The sequence below is a fragment of the Elgaria multicarinata genome, chromosome 4, assembly GCF_023053635.1.
Source record: "Elgaria multicarinata webbii isolate HBS135686 ecotype San Diego chromosome 4, rElgMul1.1.pri, whole genome shotgun sequence".
Lineage (NCBI taxonomy): Eukaryota > Metazoa > Chordata > Lepidosauria > Squamata > Anguidae > Elgaria > Elgaria multicarinata.
In genome coordinates, this window is record NC_086174.1 from 37143556 (window position 1) to 37169706 (window position 26151).

General features: G+C 44.4%; 1 protein-coding gene across 1 annotated transcript in view; it reads right to left on the reverse strand.

The window, feature by feature from the left end:
- Positions 1-21387, reverse strand: part of DUSP10 (dual specificity phosphatase 10) — a 57983-nt gene extending 36596 nt beyond the window's left edge. Inside the window, exons 1-2 of the mRNA XM_063124094.1 lie at positions 21296-21387; positions 17627-18468 (exon numbers count right to left, since the gene is read on the reverse strand). Of these exons, the coding sequence (XP_062980164.1) occupies positions 17627-18425 (799 nt within the window). The 5' untranslated portion in view covers positions 18426-18468; positions 21296-21387. The remainder of the gene's footprint in view (positions 1-17626; positions 18469-21295) is intronic.
- Positions 21388-26151: the final 4764 nt, after the last annotated feature.

Genomic DNA, 26151 nt, shown 5'->3' on the forward strand with positions numbered 1-26151 from the left:
TCCCTCCAAGGAACCCAAGGCAGCATACATAACCTCCTCCTCTCCCATTTCATCTCACAACAGCAACCCTGTGAGGTAGGTTGGGCTGAGAGTCTGTGACTGGCCCAAAGTCACCCAGTGGGCTTCCATGGCCAAGTGGGGACTAGAACCCGGATCTCCCAGCTCCCAATTCAACACTTTAACCACACTGGCATGTAGGACATGTGGACAATGGCCCCTTACTGCTATTGTTTCCTGGCTGACTTTAGCTGGATTGGGGTCTATCCTCTGCAGAGCTGATTCTTTCTAGGAGCAAGAATTTGAGACACGGACATTAAACTTTGCAAGCGGCCCTGCATGAATTCCGGCATGCAGAATAGAGACAGGCACAGTCCACCCTACAGCAAAAAACAACATTTCACATCCATTCTGCTCACACTCTGAACTTCTTGCCACCTATGACCTCATCCCCTTCCTGGGGATGTGACGGGGAAGACTGTAATCAAATGGTCCGCTCAAGGCTCCCCTTTTGAGCCATCTCAAAATCCTTTGAGGAGGCAACGGAAGCACTCAAAGACTCCAACAGATTCTGGGCACGTCACTACCCCTACATTTTCACAGGAGTATATAAACTTCCCTAGGGTGGGGTTGGGGGTATAAACCCAACATGTGGGAGCCAGTGTGGTGCAGTGGCTAAAGTGTTGGACTGGGAGTCAGGAGATCCGGGTTCTAGTCCCCACTCGGCCATGGAAACCCACTGAGTGACTTTAGGCCAGTCACAGACTCTCAGCACAACCTACCTCACAGGGTTGTTGTTGTGAGGATAGAAATGGAGAGGAGGATTATGTATGCCGCCTTGGGTTCCTTGGAGGAAAAAAGGCGGGATATAAATGCAATAATAAATAAACATGTGTACAGACAGAACTCTTTCATGTATAGCGAGACAGTGTGTCCTAGCGATTACAGTGTCGGACTGGGACTTGGGAGATGTGGGTTTGAGTCCCGTCCCCCACCTTCGACATAAAGCTCACTGGTGACTTTAGGCCAGGGACTAACTCTCAGCCTAACCTACCTCACAGGGTTGTTGTAACGAGATTAGGAGGATTATGTAAGCTTTTTTGGGTTCCTTGCAAGAAGAAGAAGAAAGATGGGATATAAATAGATTAAATAAATAAATCCAAAGGAGTCTTAAGAGCATAAGAGCCCTGTTGGATCAGACCTAGAATCTACCCCATCCAGAATTCTGTTCACGCAGTGGCCAACCAGGTGATTATGGGAAGCCCACGAGCAGGAAATGAGTGCCCCTCTTGTTCCCAGCAACTGTTCTAATGAGGCCTACAGCCTCAGATAGTGGGAATCAAATATCTGCAAAAACTGCAAATGACTATACACATCTACTAGGTGAAGCACTCATACCAAAATTGTATTATTTTTCCCACACGCACACACACAAAAAGGTGGTGAGGGAGGAAAAACTCAAAGATCAAGCCATTAACACGTGTGCCCAATTCTTTACATAAGTGAAAGGTGCTTTATCACTTTGAGCAGACTTCGTCAGCACACATGTCCCCACTGAGCACTCGGAAAGGGACTTGTATGAAATATTAATCTGTCCATTTGGGGATTTTATTGCTGATTCTCTCCTTCATCCAGCCAGCAGGGTATTGGTATCTAATGCAACACTGACTGTTTGCCCTTCATCACAGCCTCCATTTGGAAACAAAATCAGCAGCTGGTGCTGTCATGTGGGGGATTATGAGAGCATTAAGACAAACACAAAGGATAACATTCAGCAATTTGGAAAGGGGGCAAAATAAGAATCCCCTTGGATGGATTTAGAGATCTGAAACTCTGGAAAGGTAGAGAAGGCGTGCTTTTGCTGAAGTGGGCAGGTTTAGCAAAAGCCATCGTGTTGACGACTTCAAGGCCTTAGACAATGCTCTTTCCCACTCTCCCCTGACCACCCCACAAAAGAAGTGCAGCGCATGACTAAAGATACCATTTCTCCAGCTAGTTTTCCATTCTCAGAGCTCTATTTCTCCCCTACTCCAACTGCAATAGTGAATTGCTGGGGAAATGCATTTTTTCATGTCACAGTGTAGTTGTTGATTGTACAATTCTCAGGCTTGAATACATGTTTGGCAAATGAAGGCAAGGCAAATGGCTGGCAAAGAGCAAACATCCCCCTCCCCTTTCCAACACCAAATTATTATTATTATTATTGGCCAAGTGCTCCCTGCAGTAGCACTGTGGCTTTGAGCAGTCATAGCCCATTAAAACGCCAGACAAAGCTAACTATCTAGGATTGCCATCTGATCGTCAACATTTTATTTGTTTATTTATTACATTTGTATACTGCCTAATAGCCGAGGCTCTCTGGGAGATTTACAACAATTCAAACCACTAAATACACCATGAACTAAAAAGTTCAAAACTACAGGATAGAAGTACCATCCAAAATAAAAACTAGCAGCAATGCAGAGATTTAAAATACAATAACAGGTTTAAAACACAGCCAAGTGACTAAAATGCCTAATAAAATTTAAAAAGTCTTGACCTGGTGCCAGAAAGAATACAACATAGGCACCTGGCGAGCCTCTCTGGGAAACTCATTCTACAACCAGGGTGCCGCAGCAGAAAAGGCCCTCTTCCTGATAGCCACCTGCCTCACTTCCTTTGGCAGGGGCTCCCAGTGAAGGACTGTCGAAGATTATCTTAGGATTTGGCAGGTATAAAAGGGAGGAGATGGTCCTTCAGGCAACCTGGCCCCAAGCTCTTTAGCGCACTAAATGTAACTTAATATCAGCACTTTGAATCAGGACTGGAAATGGAGTGGCATATAATGTGGCATGACCAGCTCTGGCCATTTAACAGCAGCCTTATAGGAAGAAATTAGTTGGTTGAGTTTTCACAGATGGAAATAAGAAACATCGCCTCTGAATGACTGCAGAAACAGGGGACAGGAGCATCCAATCAAAGCATTGGAAATCCCAAGAGTACCTCTTCTCTCCACTGCACTTTGACCCTTTTTCATGCAAATCCCGTCCCGTAGTAATTATGCGGGCCTGGATCAGAGCCCTAGCTAACATCTACAGGGGTGGATGAATCATCATCTAGAAAAGTATCATGGCCACCATGGGAGAGGTTGTCTCCTTCAGGGATACTCTAGTGGCCATCCACCCCAGATTGCTCAACTTTCATTAGAAAGATACTAGCTCAGGTGCAATCCAGATTTTTTTTTAGGTGTTCAACAATTTTATTGTTTTCTACACTAAAAGACAAAACTTAACAAACAAAACAATACTACTTATAAAAACACATATACAGAACATACAAAGCCATAGTACATTTAAGGCATTCTTCATGTCAGACATATTACTGGTTAGTAATATGTCTTACTGTTCTTACTGGTTAGTTCTCTAAATACAGTAACATTTTATCGTTCTTACTTCTCTCTAGCCAGCACAGTATTGTGCACTGAATCCACCGACATTATATGTTGAATCCACAGACATATAAATCATTTTTTCCAACTCTTGCAAATACTCCATCAGAGGTTTCCAGTCCATTACAAATGAAGCTGTCAATTTTTCTCTTAACAGTGACATAAGTTTGGCCATCTCCGCCAACTCCAGAACCTTCAGCGGCCATTCCTCCATTGATGGTACTTGTGTGTTTTTCCAGTTTTGAGCATAGAGGAATCTAGCAGCTGTTGTCATATACAAAAACAACGTTCCTCTTTTTTTCTTTAAGTTGATCATCCATAAGTCCCAACAGGACCATCCAGATGTTTTTAACTACAATTCCCATCAGCCCTAGCCAACATAGCTAATGGGCAGGATTTTTGAGAGTTGTAGTCTAAAACATCTGGAGGGCCCCAGGCTGGGGGAGGCTGCCCTGAAATTATTCTACTTCTGCAACTCACATGGACAGCATTCCATCCAACTGCTCATAAAGTAAATGCAATTAAACCCCTTTAAAACATATCAGGCTGCCTGCATTTAGGTTCTCATTCCTCTGCAATGATTCCCTAACCCATCAAAATGTTTTAAATAAAACAAAATAAATCAAAACAAAGCATCTGGCGACCAGCCTGTCTGACAAACCCCAAAGACACAGGCCCCCAGTGGAGGCTGGTATATCCTATGTCAGTGGGGTGGTGAGTCTGCTCTGGGTTTCAGCCAAAAGTCTACAGGAGCTATCCAAGGTGCACCTTAGATATCTCCTTTACAGTTCTGACTGAAACCCAGAGCAGACTCACCACCCCACTGACATCAGAGCCACCAGCCTCCACGGACATGTCCTGTTCATATTCTGGCATTCCCCATTGTTCGAGGGACAAGAATGGCACCATGCCAGTTGACTGCATCTCTCCGCTATGTACCTGCCATCCTTCATGCATGGGAGGGGGCAGGGGAAGGTATGAATGGGGAAAACTGCTCTAGACATGTAGGTTCTCCGCATGATTTAGAATCCTGTGTGATCAGTGTTTTAAATTACTCAGGAACCACCAACCCCATGCACACACATACAACAGTTTCCCACTTTCAACTTTACTGCCGAGAATGCAATGGAGTGGTTGGCCCCTGGACTCCTCCCGTTATGTGATGGGAAGTATGAATGCCTGCATGGGGCTATGTTTGTTCCCAAATCAAATGAAACATATTTTAAAGAAGACTAAAAAATGTTCCACCATGACAGGCTTCACACATGAGAACCCACATTCAGTGGTTGAGTATGGGCTGAGTGTGGGTTGTTGTTGAACCGTGGGTTATCATGGCCAAGTCAAGTGCATTTTCCACAGGGTAGCTTGTTAACCATCCATAGCAGCTTGTTAGCCACCCTGAACAACCCAATGACAAACCATGCATTCTCATGATGGCTTGTTTGAGAAAAATAAGTTAGCCTGCATGGTTAACAAGCATGTGGAAAATGCACTGGGTTCAGACAACACAGTTCAACAACAATCACGAGTGTGGATAATTGTGTTGTGAGATCCCAGTGATTATATAAAAAAGCATCTACTGTTTATTCCACTAAATCCAGGGGTCGACAACCTGGAGCCCTCCAGATGTTTTGGCCAACAACTTCCAACAGCCCTAGCCAGCATAGCCAATGGTGAGGGATGATGGGAGTTGCAGGCCAAAACATCTGGAGGGCTAGAAATTTCAAAAGTGTTATTGCTTAGCAGTTCAAAACATGGCGGTCATGCATGTCAATGGCTAACATGGTGATTTTGTATTTGGTGATCATCATTATTTAAATGTGGGGGCAGCATTAATTTTCCTCCACTCTCAGCCCACCAAGAACTGTAATAAATTATTCTCATGATTGTCATTTCAGTTTTAACTCTTTGATTTTCCACCCCAAAGGTCACATTTCCCCAACCATTGAGTATAAGGCCTAATCTACACCAAGCAGGAATTGCACTATGAAAGCAGTATGTAAAAGGCAGGAGCCACTCTGCTTTATAGCGGTATTGAAGTGCACTGACAACCGTTGGGGCCCATTGAAACATACAATATACTACTTTCCTGCCTTTTATATACCGCTTTCATAGTGCAATATGCTGCTTGGTATAGATTTATTTTATTTATTTATTTATTTATTACATTTTTATACCGCCCAATAGCCGAAGCTCTCTGGGCGGTTCACAAATTAGATTAGGCCTAAGAGGAAACCAAGAGGGTTTCAGGTAGGATAGTGAACCAGATACAGTAACAGAAATGCCCAAATAACAGGATCTGTTCACATGTTACTTTTCCCCAGTCAAAGAGATTAACTGGGGCAGGATCTGCACTACTGCTTTATAACAGTTTATAATGGTTTTGACAACTGTTCAGGCCCAGGACACATTCCATATACCATTTTCAAAATGTTTTCAAAGTGTTATATGCTGCTTGGTGTAGATCTGTCCCAGATCTCTTGTTCTCAACATACCAATGCATTTTACATTACTGTTCAAAAAGCACAGAGAGTTATAAAGATACAATGTGGGCTCAGGAATAAAATGGCCATTTTAATTTTGAATGTGCATTTTGATAGCAACTTCAGAAGTATAACCCATTTCAAATTGAAAGCAGCAATCAAATAGTCAGTAGAAGAAAATGAATGTTCCTGGCAATGGTATAATAGGACAAACCTGGCGGAGGCCTAAAAGCTGTACTAGCAGCCAACAATAACCTTGATACAAAATCCTGGCAGGACATGTAAAAAGCACACCTTGGAGCATGATCAGTGTTACTGTAGGGAAACAGGAGGACACAGAAGTGTGCCTAAGGCGGGGGAAGAGGGGCAGAATCTCAAGATCCAGGGGGTCAAATCCCTATCTGGAGAACTCAGGGGAGCTGGAAGTTCCCTTCTTGAGATCCCATTCCTTTTGCCCCAACTACCAATCTTTCAGTGGTTTCCCAGCTTTTGTGCAATTTATTTATGCATTACATTTACATCCCACCTTTTTCTTCCTTAAGGGACCCAAAGCAGCGTACATAATCATCATCCTCTCCATTTTATCTTCTCCACAACAACCCTGTGAGGTAGGTTGGGCTGAGAGTCTGTGACTGGCCCAAAGCCATCCAGTGAGCTTCCATGGCCAAGTGGGGACTAGAACCCGGATCTCCTGATTCCCAGTCCAGCCTTCTAACCATTACACCACACTGGCTCTCCCCAGCTTTTGTGTAGTTGAAATGCCTCTCCTAAGGCTTAGTTCCTGGCAAAAAGAACTGTAAGCTAAAATAGGTGGTTATTTTTGGCCCCACCCCTTTTGCCACTAGATGGCTTTAAAAAGGGGTTGGCTACTAGTCCTGATGGCTATGTTCTACCTCCAGTATCAGAAGCAGTAAGCCTATATGCACCAGTTGCTGGGGAATATGGGCAGGAGGGTGCTGCTGCACCATGTCCTGCTTGTGGGTTCCTGGTTGACATCTGGTTGGCCACTGTGTGAACAGAGTGCTGGACTAGATGGACCCTTGGTCTGATCCAGCAAGGTTCTTCTTATGTTCTTATATTGTGCTAAATGGAGAGGAGAGATTTACCACATTCTGTAGACTGGACAATAATTTAGTGATGCAATAATGCTCTCCACACCACTTGACAGGTTGATAGGTTGACACCAGCAATCAAGAGAGCCCTGCAGCAAGTTCTCATTCCTTAGGTTAGCATAGATGATTGTCTCATTCTGACAAATAGCATGGAACATCTCACAGAAAATCAGGTCCGGTCAGGTTGCCTGGTGGTCAGCGAAATACACTCAGACAACCTCTATACAGTCATTGGCATTCATGCTATTGTCTACACCAGCCTTTCACTATCAACTCCCTCCATAAGTATTGGACTACAATACCCATCATCTCTGGTTAGCACGGCCAGCGACAGGTTGACAGGGCGCATCCACACCAACAAGCAGACAGCCTTGCAGTGAGCTCTCACCCCTTATTGTAGCGATTGGCAAGGCTAGCTGAGGATGATAGAAAATGGAGTCAATATCTCTGAGGGGTGCCAGATTGGGGAACGCTCTTATATAGACTGACCACCAGTGGCTTTATGGGGTTTGAGACAGGAGTTGCTGTTTTTCCAGGCCCTAACTGGAGATGCTGTGGGTGGAACTGGGAATGTTTTGTATGCAAAGCAGGTGTTATCTCTAAGCTACACCACTCACTAGTCATCAGTCAGTGAGCACCTATGCTCACCTGGGCCTAGGGTCTCTCCTCACCCCACTCAATGACATAACGCATTGAGAACTGAACCTTGACTACTAGATTCCAGATTCCTCTTAGGAGTTGGTGATGTATCAGGCTTATGAACGACTCTGAATCACAGCCCTGCAGCAGGACTCCTCTTCTAGGAAAGAGAGGGAGGGCAGAGGCTCGGTTGAAATCAAGGAGATAGTGGACCATGAATTTACTGGGCATGATCAGCTGAATTGTTTCACACAGCAAGGTTTGAAAAATACCTGTACCTGGCAACTTATCAGAAAACGCATAAGTGTAAACTAGTATTCGGCCGAATCCTGCCCCTTATTTTTGGGAACCATCTCTCTTCCTGCAAAAGAGCCATTGTTTTTTCTGCATCTTTCACAGGGAGGGGGGAATTCTGAGAATGTTCTACTTGGGGAGGGGGGCAGGGTTTCCACATGCCTTTTTAAAGTGAAGCTGATCACTGAGGGGCCTTCATCCTATTTTTTAGTTTTTCCAAAACAAACAAACAAACAAAACCTTCCTCTTGGCATTTGGAGGAGCCCAGCAGTTCTTAGTGTATTGACCTCACCCTCTCCAATAAGCATTCAGGAAGGACTTCCAGATTCCTGAAAATGCCAGGGTGTTTTTAAAAAAGTTAAAAGAAACAAAGACCTCCTCAACACTGGCTACATTTAAAAGGGTATGTGGAAACCCTGTCCCCCTCTTAGAAGGAGGCCTTTGATCTCTGAGTACTGAATGCCCTGCCACTTTGTCAGCGGGAGCAACGGAGACAATTTTCACCTCTCCATCCTCCTTTTTCTTCTAAATAGGCCTCTGAGCCCATCTAGAAGAGGTGGACTGCCAGGGAGGGGGGGAAGCTGGAGAGGCCATAAGAGTTTTTGTATCCTGGCCTCTCCAGTCCCCTCCCACCAGAACGCTCCCTCTCTTACCTCTCCAAGGTGCCTTTTCTAACCTTGGAAAGCAGGCACAGCACTTGCAAGGGGGTCGGGGAGGGGGCAGGGGAGGGGGAGGGTTCAATTTGGAGAAGAAAAGATTGAGGGGAGACATGATAGCACTCTTCAAATACTTAAAACTAAGGTTGTCACACAGAGGAGGGGCAGGATCTCTTCTCGATCCTCCCAGAGTGCAGGACACGGAATAACAGGCTCAAGTTAAAGGAAGCCAGATTCCGGCTGGACATCAGGAAAAACTTCCTGACTGTTAGAGCAGTGCGACGGTGGAATCAGTTACCTAGGGGGGTTGTGGGCTCTCCCACACTAGAGGCATTCAAGAGGCACCTGGACAACCATCTGTCAGGGATGCTTTAGGGTGGATTCCTGCACTGAGCAGGGGGTTGGGCTCAATGGCCTTGTAGGCCCCTTCCAACTCTGCTATTCTATGATCTTGCAGATGAACAAACAAACCACAGCTTATTTTCCCAATTTCACATTTGTTCTTTCCTGCCCATTTTGCCAGCCTTCAGAGTGGTTTCATTTCCAGACTGCTCTTGCTGAGCCCCTCTGTTTCCAAGTGGACAGCAGTGTAAACAAGTGAAGGATAAGGCACAGTTCCAGATGCAGACATCACGACAAGCCCTGGTTTTAACAAGCTAGGGCTTGTCTTAATTCTACAACAAACTATTCTTAATTCTACAACAAACTATTTGTGGTTTATAGCCAGTAAACGAACCATGGATTGTGGAATGGGTTCAGACACAATGACAAACCAGATTTCAATAACACAACCATGGCTTAGAATTTTGTGTGAACCAGGACTTTACCATGGTTGGGGCTGACAAATGAAGGGTGGTGAGATCTGCATCAAAGAGGAGTGGTAGAGAACACAGCCCACTCTGATCACTTAACCCGAGTTAAGACACTGACAAATATTATATTTGCATTGGGTTCTAGTAAAGTAACAATTCATTTTAAGCTACTATGGCCCTGAAAGTTTGTAGAGCACAACTTTAATAAACTACCTTGAAAGTTTCAGTAACACCAGAGTTAAACATTTACTCCCTTTTAGGGATGACAGACTCTCCAAAAATTATTAAGAAACTAAGTTTTGCTAGAATTGTCCTGTTTTTTTGCAACTATTACATCCTCGACTGCTCTCCTCAGTTCTGTATCTAGAGCTGTAGGAAGAAAAACATGATGTTCTTAGAAAGGAATCCACTAGAAAAACTGCTTTTTTTGGTTTAAAGAGCCACATGATGCAACTGTCTATTCTTAAAAAATGAAAGAGGAGAGCTCTCATGTTAAACTAAGCAGCCAAATATAACAGCAACAGTTTCAAGCACTGTTCGGCTAAGTCATTCCAAAATTACAGCTAGCTAGTTCAGACATCGACTCTCAGCCATTCATTCTTCTGTTCCTTTAGAGGAGCTTGCTATTTACAAGTCATACCAAATCTCATTAAAAAAAAACCACGCTGGTTCAGACCAGAGGCCTATCTAGTCCAGCATTCTGTTTCGACAGTGGCGAAACAGCTGCCTGTGGGAAATCCAAAATGAGGACATGAGTGCAATAGCACCCTAATGCCCATGTTCCTCAACAACTGGCATACAGAGCCATACTGCCTCTGATACTGGAGGTAGCATATATCCATCATGACCAGGAGCCATGGATAGTCTCATTCTCCATGACTTTGCTGAATCCCATTTTGCGAATTCCACAATTTAACTAAGCGCTTCATGAAGTAGTTCCTTTTATCTGTCCTGAATCTCCCACCATTCAGGTTCATTGGACAAGCCCAGGTTCTAGTATTATGAGGTAGGGAAAAAAATCTTCTCCACTTTCTTCTCCTCACTGCACATAATTTTATACATCTCTATCATGCCTCCCACTCTTGCCTTTTTTCTAAGCTAAAAAGCCCCCAAATGTTGCAGCCTTTCCTCTTATGAAAGGTTACGTCTCGTGCCATTTCACTGTGGTTGCTCTTTTTTTTTACCCTTTTCCAGCTCTACAATGGGCCTGTTCAGACAACACATTAAGCTATGGCTGCTAACCTTTTTGCAGCAAATGGTTAGTGAGCATGTTTAAACTGTAGTTATGTAGCCACCCTGGTTAGGAATGGTTACAATGACACGCTAAGCTATAATGTTTAGCTCAAAACGCTTAACCTCTGTGGTTTAGCAAATCACCTGAAAGGATCAATATCTTTTTTGAACTGCAGTGACCAGACCTGTATTAAAAGTGTAAGTGCACTATAGATTTGTATAAAGATGATATTGGCAGTTCCAGTATCTTTTCTAATGTTCCTCAAAATGGAATTTGCCTTTTTCACAGCAGGTGCACGCCGGGTCAGCATTTTCATTGAGTTGTCCACCACAACCCCAAGATCCCTTTCCTGGCCAGTGACTGCCAGCTCAGACCTCATTAGTCTATATGTGAAGTAAGAGGGGCTTTGCCCCAAAATGCATCACTTTTACTCTTGCTTACATTGAACCACATTTGCCATTTTGACGCCCTTCTCCCAATTCAAAGAGATCCTTTTGGAGCTCTTCCTTTTTGTTTTAATCACCTTAAATAATTTGGTGTCATCATCAGTACATGTGGCCACCTCACAGTTCAGCCCTAGCTCCAGGTCACTTATGAACAAGTTGAAAAGCACCGATCCCAATTCAGATTCTTCAGGGGCTACACTGTTTACATCCTTCTATTGTGAGAACTGTCCATGAATTTTGCACTGAAATTACATGTTTCACAGCTACCATTTTGGGAGGCTGACATCTCAGGGCCATCAAGAGAGACAAACGATAAGCGATAAAGAGTTATGGAATAGTCAAAATCACAATGAAATGGAGGAAGGAGATGTTGCAATTCCTGAAATAAGGTCATCTGCAAATGCTAGCATAAATGATCCACTTAATAGAATCAAAGAATAGTAGAGTTGGAAGGGGCCTATAAGGCCATCAACTCCAGCCCCCTGCTCAATCCCTGACAGATGGTTGTCCAGCTGCCTCTTGAATGCCTCTAGTGTAATAATGAGCATGTGTATATATTACCTCATCTGCACCAAAGTCACTGCCATCTTATGTTAGATTTCCTGGCTAAAGATGTGAGCAGAAATGGCAGCGAGAGCACAGGAGGCAGGGAAGGAGAAAGAGGGAAGGCGGTGGAGTCTGGAAGGTATACTCTGGGATTCTGGCGGGTGCCAATGTGCCTGCAACACCACGTTGCTAACCCCTATGCTAGAGGAAGGTTAATTATGCTAGAGGTAGACAAGTTGCTTCCTACTTGTGTTTTAAGCAGGGGCTATTGAGCTGTTCAAGAAATTTGCAGTGGCTTATAAGGTCAAACACATCAGTTACCTGCCCATACTCCAGCCTAGCTACAAAATGGTGGCAATCCAGAAGGAAACAACATCAACTGTTGGCAATACCTTTGCCCTTTTCAGTGCCGCAGCTCACACAACAGAGGTGGCAAGCTGTCTCTAGCTAAACAGTGGCTTATCTCATGAGGCCTCAGCTCTAGCAACAAAGTTATCTGCATGCACAGTTTGCTCCAATAAACACATATACATGTCCACAGCTCCGTTTGATTTGGGTTGCTGTGCACATACTAACCATAACACACACTGAAGTTTTAATCTGCAGAGTGCTTTCAACCCTCAATGTGTTTTCCCTTCAAAACATCCAGTGAGAGACAATCACATTTTATAAATGGAGGACCATGCTCCAGGGAATCCAGATTCAAATCCAGATCCCCTTTCGGTTATGAACTTCTATAGGTGGTTCACTGGGCTGGATCCAAATTTAGTCATATTTTGAAATCAATGGAAGTCATCTTAGTCATGTCTGAATCAAGACCAATTTATTTCAATGGGTCTACTGTGGGTATGACTATCTCCAAATTTAACCTACTTCACAGGATCATTGCATGGGGCATAGTGGGGGAAACAGAAAATATGCTAACCTGAAATCCTTGGGGGGGGGGAGGACAGGAGAGAAGCGTGACAAATAAACCACCATTTCCAAGTCTACGTTCCAGAAGACGAGTTTAAAATGTATTTTAACAAGAGGGCAGTCTGGGTTTCTATAGATATTGCCACATTTCTGCACACTTAAAAGATTGCCCCCTCCCACCCCCACCCCCCCAAAAGCACCAGACGTCTAGAAGAGGAATATAAATTTGATCGAGGTCACCAGCCAGAGCTGTAAATTAAGCCTGTAATTTAATCCCAGGCTGGAGGGAGGGGGTGGAGGGCTCTCTGATCAGTTTCGCCTCCGTGTGACACCGTACCACTGAAATGGCAACAGAGCTTGCTTCCCTGACAGGCAGCACCAAACATGGAGAACATGGCACTGGATCAGTGGGGGCCGTGGAGACAAACTTGGATGGGGTAGTTAGCAACCAATGTTTACAAACATAAACCGGGAAGATCAGATGGGGCGGCCATAAATTATGACTGGATCGCAGTCAAGCAAGAGTCTCACTCAACATAAAAAGCAAGAGAGGCTTTATAGCTCAGCTTCGGTTTGAGTTCAATCTCTAAAAACAAAAATTGCATCACATGCGGGGCACTAAGAGCTACTGAAGCATGATGGAAAAAATGCCATCTGACAAGTGAAATTGAATAACAAACACCTCTCCAGCCGCACGGCAAGCACACATGCTGGAACACAGCCTCATTATAAGATGTCTCCCTGGTCCAGATCACACTTCCAAACAAGGCAGGGATAAGAAATAGGGCTTCATTTGTTGTTGTTCTTTGAAGTACTGATGTTTAAAAAAAGGGGGGGGAACGTACGGAGATATTACCATCACTCCTTTTTCTGCTCCCGTTCATTCTTGCTTTTTTCTGCCATCATTAAATTAAAGTGGGTGGGTGGACCACAACACCCTGCAGTTATTAATCCCTTGATCTCCATCCACAGCTTCCCCTAACTGGCAGAGGGGAGGAAAATTATTGTTTCTTCTAAAGCTTCTTTAGATCAAGCTGCTAAGTGCTTTTAGTTAATTTTAAATCTCCCAGCTTCAGAACAAGGCAATAGGAGCTAGGCAATGCTGTGAGGATTCTTTTCACTACCAATTGATGCAATCGGGGACTCAGCAGCCTGAGAGGAAACCCAAGTCTTTGGTTTCTGATACTCTGACAGACGGTTACTCCGCCCACTTCCTTTCAGCCATCTTAAAGACCATCTAGGACACTGTTCTTCTCAACCTCCATATTTTAATGGTTAAGGCTGGATTCCATGGTGCGGAGTGGTACTGGTTTACCAGTATTCTAACTTTTTGCATTCCCTGGTAAAAAGGTTGTTTACAGAAGGAGGCAACTTTAGTTGAATGGGGAAAACCATTATCTATCATCTGTCTTCTTATTGGTTCTCCATGAACTAAAAGAGCAAATAAAATGCAAAAGGAGTGAACTTTTATTAGCCTCAGTTAAAACTCAATATAATAAACTCTTTCAGCCAATACAATATTTTAACTAATTTGTGTGCACAGTTGCTAATGCATAAATTCCATATGCTTGTCCCTAATAAAACACCACTCCATTTTGCTTCAGAAGTTAAATCCCAAAATGAGGGCAGTTGCATCAGTGGACATGGTTGTAGATGTTTGCTCATGGACACAAAAGGACAGGGCTAGCCTTCCCATGAAGCAGGGTGAGGTGCCTGCATCAGGTGGCAAAGTGAGATGAGTGGCAAATCACGCCATTCCCCACCAACCCACAAACAACAAGGCCTACCATCACCACCACAGCCCACCCCCCCGCCTCCAGTGGGTGCTCCAGAGAGCCCCACCAGCTTCTTTCCTGCCATGGTGTTTGCTGCAGCAAAAGAACGGCTGGTGGGGCTCTCTGCAGCAACTGCCTTCTGTTTGACTGCTTGCGCAGAGAGCCACATGGCCAGAAGCAGCAGCTGTGGGAGATACAAGCAAGGTAAGACAGGAGGTGGAAGATGTTGATTTCATTAAGCCCCCCTTCTCTTACCTCCTCCACTCCATGGCTCAGTTAGGGTAGGTTTGTTGGGCAAACCAATGCTGGGCCCCAAGCCATGGCACGGGCTGGAAGAGCACTACTCCACCCCATAATTTAGTCAGGCTGGCTTCAATAAGTGTGGGCTTTATTGATTTACTTGCTACATTTATATCCCACCTTTCCTTCAATGAGCCCAAGCAGCATACATAGCCCTCCTCCGCTCTATTTTACCTTCTCAACAACCCTGTGTGATGGGTAAGGCTGTTCAGACAATACACTAAGCCATGGTTAGGGTTGCTTTTGCAGCAAATGGTTAGCAAGCATGGTTAAAGGCCTTCTTCAGTGGGTTGGCACCAACGAGTATCAGATGACACAGCCTAGTGTTAGAGAAAACTCTGCAGAATTCTCACAACCCCATGAAGAAGGCCTTTGAAAAGATACAGGCCGAAACGCATTGGGCTCTGCATCCTGAGAACCTGTTTCTCCCTTCTTTGGATGCCCCCCTGGCTGAGATGAAGGCGGAAGAGCATTCCACCATCCTGTACCTCAGCCCGAAAGGCTTTGGTGTCCACCAGGGAAAGCCAAGCCCCTGGCTGAGATGTGGAGAAGTGCTCACCATGCACAGCTTTGATGTGGGTGCACCCCACAGAAAGCCAGCATACACCAAAACTGGAGCTCAGGCCTAGGTGTGGCACAGAGAAGCATTCTTCTACCTGGCACCTTGGCTGGGGAGCAAGGTCTTTCCTGAGTGTGCAACAAAGAAAAATAAGGGGCAAGGCCCCCACTCTCTGAGATAATTCAGCCTACTAAGAGGTCAGGGAGTAACCAACTACCAACCCCTACCAAGTTCCCAATCCCTGATCTAGAAAGTCACACCATTACAGGGTTCCGCAGTACTGTTTCTAGACTTTGGATGTCTTACCATGAAAGTTATACTGAACATAATTCTCAAAAATTGTCCTGCCTTTCCTGTAAAAATGTTCAAAGCAGCTTACAAAAATACATTCCAACAGTATTAGAAGCAAAAGGGTCTCACACACACTTCTTGATGGGGGTTGGGGGGAGATTGTTTTTGAACCAGACAACCTGCCTTCACTTTGAGTCAAGCCTTTGTTCTTTCTTTTGAGAAGATCTTAAAACCTGTAGAATTGCAGCTGGTAGCTTTTGTAATAAACCTATGGCTTCTGACAAAAGTACATCATTCCTTACAGAAGGAGAATGGCAATGCATTAAAAGGTTTTAAAACCTTTTAAAAGGTTAGGTAAGAACATGCAAAGTTCTCTCATGTTGAGTCAGACCATTATCCCATATACTAAGGACCACCTTCAACAGGGTAATGCTGCCCATACTGTCATGTCTGCTTCGGAGGCCCTGCTCATATGCCCACTGATAAAAACAGTAAGCTGGTGAGAACGATAAACAGGGTCTTCTCAGTGGTGGCCCCCACAGTTTTGCAATTCCCTTCCAGTTGTTTTCAGCTTAGCCCCTTTGGTGCAGACCTTTCAAAACTAATTTCTTCACTTGGGAATCTGACTGTCCTATGTGATACACAGTCGCTAAGAGGAAAACAGCCATAAAACTATCTTGTAACATGACTTTCTGTATGTCACTTTGCAAGCTCTCAGCCAGCCCTAAAAAGCAGTTTATAAACACTTTGAATTACGAGATTAGCAACAGCTCTCTGAAGTCTTCATCAAAGGTCTTATCCAGTCCTGCTACAAAAGGTATCTTGTCTAGATAGGCCAGTGCTTGAACCTGGGACTAAATGAGCCTTCCCCAATCTGGCGTCCTCTGGATGTGTTGTGCTACAACTTGCAACAGCCCCAGCCAGCATTGCCAATGGTCAGGAATCCTGGGAGTTGTAGTCTAAAACCTCTGGATGGAACCAGCTTGTGGAAGCCTGCACTGGATTCTGCCTTCACCCTAAAAGAAAGGTGTGGCCCCAGTAAGAATCACATTCCCAACCCCCTGGTTTACCAGTGCTCTGATCACTGAACTAAAAAGCCACCTATCCTTCTGTATGCATGACATTCCACTGGTCTGTTACCCAATCAGAAATGACCTTATTTGTTTGCATGCCTCTATCAAGAAGTTACCCTAAATTGTCATGCCCCACTAAAATTAAACATGCGTACTATTAGTTCTTGTTAACAGATCATCACCATCATCATCAACAACCAAAAAAAACCAAAGAAACAGATGATTTAATTACCAGTAACAACCAGAGCAGTATTTAAAGTATTCTCCAGCATAAAGTTACTAAACCTACAGTAAGTCATCCTAGGCAGTAGTACCAAAAAAATGAAATAAACTGAAACTGCATTGGGCTTACAGCCAATAGATGCGTGCTGGATCCATCAAGATCAACATCCATTAACTATTCCTTTTTATTCCTTTTTAGGAAGTCCATACCCTCATTCCATTTTCAAGCCACTCACTCTGCGACTGCTTCATAAGTTATCAAGAAGTGGCCAAAAAGAAGAAGCATGGGTGACTTCCACTTCCTCTCTAACATGAGGCTTGGAACTCCTCTTACCAGAGGTGAAACCCATGAGCTCCATCTGGGACCATGGGATGTTTCTCCTTTTGCATTCAAAAGGAACTAAGTCACACATAGACAGGGCTTAATACTATGCCATTATCTAGAAATCTTTTGTTTATTCCATTTTTTAAAAAAATAGACAGACTACATATTTTTTTTAAAAAAACTACACACACACTACAGCCAAAGAAGAATCCTGTGAAACTCAGAAGTTTGCATACCACATTGTGTACCACATTGATTATTCCTAAGGTAAGGGATTAGGTTAATATATGTGCAGTTTGACCCTCAAACTTGCAATCACTTAAAGAAATAATAATTAAAAAAAGATATCAAGACCTCATTCTCCCTTAGAAGCCCTCCTGCATGCATGATTTTAAAATATTGACATGACCTAAAAATATTTGACAGCATCGGAGGTTTTCCCTTCCAGTGGCCTGGCGTAGGAACTGCAGCCTCCACCACTGCACAGAGGGGAAAGCAGCAGAACATTGGTTATAAATACCTTTGAGAACCAGCGGCTCCTTGCCTTCTCGCTTGAGAGATTCCAGCACTATGTGCAATGGCTGTGAAGGTATTACTCTGCTTGGCTCATTGGTATTCTCATCATAAACAACAATTTCTTTGGAAAAGATCCTCTTGAAAGAGTCCTTGCCTTCCCGGCAAGAGATCAAGTCCAAGACCGTGATCTTGCCCTGCTGAAGCCTTCTCCTGCTGATCTTATCCGAGCAGTTGATGTGGACCGCCCCTTGAATGTGGCTTTTGTTGTACTCCATGAACGGCCGGCAATCAATGATGACAGGCCCTTGGTGGCTCTTGGTGCATTTGGTCATCTTCTTAGCCAGGTCATTGGGGTAGATGATTTTGATGCTCGCCAGTTGCTTCGTCGGGCCCGAGACGGGGCTCCCCACCCCGCTTGAGGGACTCAGAGGGCCAGAGTTCTCATTGTTGTTGACCATTTGGTTAGCAGGGCAAGTGGTCGAGGTTCCTACGTTGGCAGAGGTGCTGCTGGTGCTTGCTTGCGCTTGGGCCTGATTGTCCTTGTCGTACGTTGCCACAGTGCAGCAACTGGCACTGCTGCATCCACAACTCAAGGAGCGGGCAGAGCCGTTGGATGAGGGCATATACGTGAGATTCGCAGCCTTGAGGGACACGACAGCGGTGCTAAGGAGACTCACGTGGCTCTCGCTGGCAGAGGAGGCAGATTCAAGGGAGCTGGAGTCTAAGCAAAGGTTGAGATCCTGAGGTCGGACAGGCCTGGAGAGTGCCACTACTACCCTGTCGTCTAGTGGAGATGGAGGCATGAGGAGGCTGAGAATGGCAAGTCAAAAGGAACTCAAGCTCTCTCTGTTAAAAAGGAAAACAATAATAATAATAATAATAATAATAATAATAATAATAATAATAATAGGGTATCTCGTGATGCACGAGGCTTCATTGTTAGACCTGGAAAGCAATGTCCTAAACACTGAGGGCCAAAGGGGCCTTTTTGCAGAAAAGCAAAGGAAAATGGAGACGTTCTTATTAGCTACTATCAGTTTGCGTAGAACAGGAGGAGAGCTGTAGCTGTGGGGCTTTTAGAATAGATCATAGAATAGTAAACTGTAACCAAGTCAGAAAATCATTCATCCCAGCCTTTGTGCTATGGCAGAACTGCCCACACACACACACACACACTACAAACCAGGGCTGTGTGTATGCTGCAATTCTGTGGGCACACAGGAAAACTGTGGCATTCACTCCAGAATACTACTTAAGAATCCCATCTTGCATTTAAAAAAAAAGAGTGACTTCATAGTTCTTGTGATGGCAAAGATATGCTTGAGCAAATGAGCAATGCCTGGCAAAGTATCAGAGGCCAGAGAAGTTGCAAAATAAGCTTTCTGCTGGACAGAGGGCATGGCTTTTGTTCCTTCCCCTTAAGTAGCGGGAAAACATCACAAAATATTAATTATTACGTAACAAATTATGGGGGGAGATTGATTCCACACATTTTAATTTATACAAGTTGCAGAATTCATCTTTAGTTACTGCAGAATTCTGATGTACATTTACAGTGAAGTGACAGGTCTGCCAAGACAACTAACCTAAATAATCTACCTTATAGTGGACAACACACCAAGGAGTCTACAGAGCAGATAGCATTGAACAACTCCAGTAAGTGAGCCCAATTCTGTCTTGCTTTCCACTGTGGAAGTTCATTGTGGAAAAAGATCCTGACACATTGCTATACTTTTTCTTGCCTTCTGCAAATTAAGTATTCCAAGATACCAATGGTACATTAACAAGTGACAAGAATGCAGGACAATGAAATCTGGCCTGGAAGGATCTTACCCAAGGAAGCTATTTTCATAATTGGCTTTTTGTAAAAAGTAAAAAATAAAAAATAAAAGTCTCAAGCAAGTCCTGAATACATACTAAAAAGGGGAAATGGAGTGTGCTGTGCATCCCTTATGAGCAGCAATGCTATTTTGGAACTACACTTCAGATACTAACGCAACCCTCATAGTGACAGCTTCAGAATATCCAAGCCTTAAGGTACCAAAATTCCTATTTTTACATCTTTCTTATCACCCTCTAACATGACAGGACAAGCTTGAGATCAACCCCCACCCACTCCGCCTAAAATCAGAGCTCCCTCCAACCCACCCCCACCACACAAGATTATATATATTCACGTTACCACACCATTTAGTGACCAATTACATTGGCATTTGACATAGTCCAATGGAGGTCAGTCAAATGACACTAGTTTTTAAAAAAGGTTATTGCATCACCCTCCAGTTTCTTAAGGTTAAAATTCTAAGCAGTCATAGCAAAAACTTATTTCCATTTAAGTTTAAAAAAATAAAATAAAACCCCTCCATACTTTTTAGCAAACTTGCTTCAACATACTACAACATGGCATACAAAATTAAGGACAGTTGAAACTATCCCTATCAGAATGTATAGTGCCCCATTCAAAACAGAATAGCATAACCATTTTACCCAATTCAAGAATAGGTTTGCTTCCCCCCCCCCCCCGAGTAACTGCAATTGTTCTGTGACAAGTGATTCCCCATCCAACATTCGACTGCCTGTTTCTATAATCTTACAATGACCTCTTCCCCCATTAGGATGGGCCATTTATCCCAGGACCACAAGCAGAAAACATAAACGCCTTTCCATCACCTATGGAGAGTGGGTCGGAAAGTATTTGCAGGATGAAGATAAATTATCGCCGTAAATGGGGAGAAAGAAGGAGAGCACGTTTATGACCATGTGGAAAGAAACAATCCAATAATGCTATGCAAAGAGAGGAAACCTGAAATAACAGTAAGCAAGTTGCCTGCAGTTCCTTAACCTTCTCTCTGTCCTGCATTTGAAGAACAAATGCATGTGTGTGAGCGTGTGTGTATGTCACACAAATACACTATACACTCCAACAGGGAACAGAGATCCAAAAAGGGGGGGGAGAAACAGTACCCTGCTTTTTTAATAAAAGCAAAAACAAGCTGTGACTTTTGTAACCAAGTCACGTGTGGGACCAGTAAGATTATAATATTTTAAAGACCTCCTAATAACGTATTTGGAGACCAGATAAGAGAACACTGGTCCCTTCAGACGGCCAGGATATTTGGGAAGAGCTGCATCTCTGCAGCAGAGGTAATAATATTTACAGCCAACCCATGAAGTCAGACTGCGAGTTAAAAAGATCCCAGCCAAGAGAGAGCAAAAAAGGCACCTTTTCAAGCTCACCCATCCGGAGCCTCTTCGGGTGTTCACCGAAAAGGGAATGCGTTTTACGGAACATTCTCCCCCCCGGGGGGTGGGGTAGGTAGGAGGGCAAAATATACAAGGGATGCTGATACCGAGAGACTCTTATGCACTGGGATCTCCCCCCCCCGCCCCCTCCCCGATACTGCAGCAATCCCAAACGAGAAAAGCGTTCGCTTCTTCCAATCCATTCGGTGGACGTTCACCAAAGAAACGCATACAGGTCAGTTTACACGGACGGAGTGGGTGTATTACGAAAGTACTACTATAGCTTATTCCCCACCAAACCCCCATGCATTTCCCCAGTTGTTCTTTCTCGAAAGGCATCTCTTCTCTAAAACCGTGCGGAGGATAGAAGAGTGTGCGTAGTCCACATCATTCGGCCCCTTTCCCATTCGGCCCAAAGTCTTCCACTTACTTCATAAATGGATCTTTCCCTCCAGCATCTGGCGCTCGTCTGTGGCTATCGATTTACGCATTAAGCCCCCGTTCACTTGGCTTCATTGATCTCCCGCTGCAACATACTTACTTTCTCTTTTGCTACACAGTAAATGTAAGGTTCGAAAGGGGCGTGGCGGGAGGAGGAATAGGCGGCAAGCCGAGCCAATCGGGGCTCTCCCCTGGAAGCCGCTCGCTCCCCCTCGCGGGGATGCCAATGATTGGTATGGGGCGGGTAAGTGGGCGGAGTCAGGGGGCTGGCCTGCCGTCTCTTAAGGGCTGGTTTGTGCGAGTCCGGGGTGTTATAACCAGAGGAGGGAGTGATGTCATTGGCAGCCAATCAAGAGCTCCAGCGGGCCAGCCTAAGCCGGAGAGCAGCCGCCGCCGCGCTCTATTTACATGTAAACTTAAGCAGGAGGATGTGGTTAACTCTTCCCAGCGCAGAATTGTCAATGGCGCACAAGAACTTGCCTTTCTCAAAATGGCTTGTCTGCCTCTCCCCGCCCCTTCCTTTCTTTTAAAATCCCTTGATCCCTTCTGTCCGTATCTCCACAGCATCCCTTTCTGGCGTCCTCTACTCTCCCTTTAAGACCCACTTCTCTCTCCCCGCCCCTCCCCGTTTCGTTCTTTCTTTCAATGAATGAACGAATCAATGAATGAATCTCACGTCCTCACGGTTCCTCTGAAACAGCAGGTGACACACCGGAGCTAGAAGCTGAATGATCGAGAGCTTTTGATCTGGCCACCGGGTGCCACGCAGAAACAAGCCAATGAAGCAAAGGCAGTTCGTGCAACTTTCACCCTGCTCGGCCATCGCTTGGGACTGGATACAAGCCCACCTTGTCAGTGTTTCTAACCCCCACCCCCATCCCAATAATGCTTCCACTGTTCAGCACAACCCTTTGTGCTTCTGATGGAGTGGACAGCAGTCCACGGAACCTTATGCCATAATAATATATTTGACCATATTTAAAGTGCCACAAGCCTTATGTTGGTTTTCCTGCAACAGACTATCATGGCTCTATGTCTCTGGGAAATGCCCAAAGCGGCGGCGTTGTTGTTGTTGTTTTCCTAGGGATATTTTATTGTTTGTGCAAGGCAGGAAGTGAATCAAAAAGCAAGTATAAGTATAATAGTGTCTCTTCCCAGTCAATCTGATATGAATAAGGAAGCAAGAATAAGAGCTATATCCTAGCTTCTGGATATCCGACCCCACATGTTTCAATGTCCCCAAATAACCTTCACTTTCCTAGAGTCAGGCCTGAGGTCAGTGCTGGAATTATACAAGGGTGTCAGCCAGGCCCCTTAGCTTTGGTGTTGGCAGGTTTCATTAACACCCTACCCCCACCCCTAAATATGAGCAATGCTGACAAGTATGATTTTCTGTATGTTCATTCTATACTTCATGCTCACCCCTGGTCCAGTATTTGGAACAATTGTGGAACAAACTCCCCGGAGAGGTTTTCCCTGGCATGATCCCTGGGGTCTTTTTGGTGCCAGGCGAATCATTCATGCAGCCTCTGTTTTTGAATCTGTGTGTTTAATGTTGGGGTACTGTGAGTATTGTTTTGTGGTCATTGTGTTGCTGTATGTTTTCTTATGGTTGTATGTTTTGTTTTTTGTATATAAGTTGTTCTTACTTAAGTCTTCAGTAGAGAACTTTTTGTTATGGGGTGGCATGCAATTCCATAAATGATAAAGAACACAGGGTACAATCCTGTTTAGACAGAAAGAAGTCCTAAAAGTTCCAGCATGGCTTGCTGGGGAATGCTGGGAGCTGTAGGGCTTTTTCTGTCTAAACATGCATAAGAATGCACCCTAAAAGAACCTAAAGACTCCCTGTAATGCGAGAGCTGTATGAGATATTGCAGAGAGCTGCTTTGAGGAGTTTCATGTAGAAGATGGATCAAACATTTTTCTCTGTCACTCCTGAGGGCAAGAACCCATGGGTGGAAATTGCAGAGAAGCAGATTTAATCTTAGGAGAAATGCCTACCAGTGAGAGCACTTCAGCAGTGGAACAGATTACTTCGGGGTGGTGGGGTTCTCTTTCACTGGAGGTATTTAAGCAGAGGCTGGATGGCCACCTATCAGGGATGCTGCAGCTGCACCCTGCAGTGCAGAGCCTGCATTGAGCAGGGGATTGGACTAGATAATCTCTAGGTTCCTTTCAAGTGTATGATTCTATGACATGTTGAAAAGTGCGACAAAAATGTAATAAATAAATAACAGATGGACCAATGGCCTGAATTGACATAAACAGCTTCGTACTGGGTTGTATCCAATGGTGTCATCCTGTAGCACAAAGCTTCTTCTATTTTGTTCTTATCCTTGCACATGTGTCAAATCCAATCCTTTGATTTTGCTTGCACAAATTGTTGTGCAAGGTGTTTCATTGCACACTGCACAAGCTGTTGTGCCAGCTATTGCTTTTACTTTCCATTGTACATCATGTTACACAAGCTGTTGTGCAAACTGCTGCACAAGGGGTTTCAGAAATCATTGCACAAGTCATTGCTCAAGCTGTTCTGCAAAATGTTTCACAAGATGTTGTACAACTCGTTACAACTTCCTTAGACCAGTTCTGATAGCCGTTGTGCACAAGAACAATGGCAAGTCTTTCTGCTAGCATATGGTTGAATATAGCACAGAACTAGTAGCACAACTAGTGCAACCAACACTTAGTCTATTGAAGTTGCATTGCAATGTGTGATACATTGTGCAATGCCTGGTGCAGCAATTTGCAGAACACTTTGCAGAACAGCCTCGTTGTGCAATGATTTGCAGAACAACTTGTGCAACTCTTTACGAAATGTGTTGTGCAACAGCTGGTTCTACATTGTACAATAGCATGTACAGCAGCTTACAAGCTGTACTGTGGAAGGATACAAACAGGGCTTCTGCAAATGCTAGAAGCTTTGCACTGGATATAACCCAATATGTGTTTGTTTTAGGCAAGTACCAAAAAACATACAGCATTCGCCATATTAGTAAAACACATACAATCCACTAGAACAGTGGTGGGGAACATGTGGCTCTCCAGATTTGGATAGCTTTAAAAAGGATTGGACAAATTCCTGGAGGAGAAGGCCATCAAGGCTATATGCTAACTCCAGTCTTAGAGGCAGTATGCCTATGTAGACCAGTTGCTTGGGGAAATGCGTGGGAGGATGCTGTTACACTCATGTCCTGCTTGTGGGTTTCCTGTAGGCAGCTGGTTGGCCACTATGTGAACAGAATGCTGGACTAAATGGACTCCTGGTCTGATCCAGCATGGCTCTTCCTATGCACTTAGAAGTTGATGGACAGCACCTCCCATCAGCTCTACTCAGCCCAGCCAATGGTGAGGAATGATGTGAGCTGCAGTCCAATGACATCTAGAGGGCCACCCCCACCCCATCCCTGCACCATGACAAACAGTGTAGACAATCTGGGACACCTGGACACTAGCATTATGGTGCGATTCTATATTGAAAAGCTACTGGATTCAGTAGAAGTCCTGCTATGGCAATGGATCACTACATAGGCTAGCGTCCTCCACCTCCTGCAGAACATCTCCAATACACTGGCAGAACACTTTGCCAACAGAGCCATTCCACTGGCAAAGATATACCAGCAGAATGGCTGAAACAGTGCAGAGGCATAGGTGGGATGTGGGTGGTGCAGAGGCAGACCACATTTATACTGTATCTTATGACCCTTCAACCTTTAGCCCTGACCCCATTGACAGCACATATTAGTATCAGCCCCAGACATGGCACAGAAAATTTTCCTCCCACTGACTTCTATAAGAGGGAGGATTGATTGTCTGGCCCATGTCATCACAACAGAGCATTTGAAATGGCGTAACTCAGCACCAAATCATAGCACACCGCTACCAGTATATCAAACCCATGCAAGAGCTCCATTTCAGGTGATAGGATGTTTGATATTGCTCCCATGTTGTGCACACTATCCAATCACTCAATCTAGTTGCTGTAGTGGAAATGCAGTTGGGCATTTTGAAGTGTTAGTGGTGCATCAGTTCTCTTGCCCATGTCTAGAATGCCTTTGTGCCTGTTTGTTGAATTTATGGGGGTGAGTGGCTCTGCTGATTCTCACGGTTAAGGCTGTTGGCCCTGTGCTCAAGCTGGTAAACATCTGGAAGGGGTGGGTGAGAATCCTGGGCTGGCAATCTGCCCATTATTAGGACTAGTATTTTCCCTCTGCAGGATGAATGAAGTCATGGGACCATTCCCAGAACAGATGGGATCAAGGGGATAGCATAGGGTTCCTTGGGACCCTCTGTAGGCAGAACCTCGCCATAGTAGGCCATATTGGTGCTATGGGCAAGGGCATTGGAGCCATTTGTCATGCTCTTATTTCATTTGCTGATCTAAGAGTACAGGGCTTCCAGTGATGAAAAAACTTCATGCTTTGTGTTTTGAATGTATTGTCCTGGTTTTTCTTGCTTTATTAGTCTATTTTAGCTAAACATACTCCTTTCCTTCACCCATTGGTATGTCCATTGCCTCTGAATATCCAAAAAGAAGTGTTGCCTATTGACAAAACAATTGGCAAAACAGTTATTTCTACTTACTTAGTTGTACCTGTTCTAGTACTGGGTGGTGGTTATCAAGGCAATGTTCATATGATATGTGTTATCCTGAGTCTCCATGAGCGCATGACGACTCCGAAAAATGTTACATCACTGGCAATATGATGGCTACATTTATCAGCTGTCACATAATACCCCAGTAAGTGCTGAGTGGGTGGAAAAAATACCATGAACTTCCCATAAGTAGAACGATGTGACATTCTGAGCCTATAGAGGGATAATCTGTCTCAGCCTGGAGTG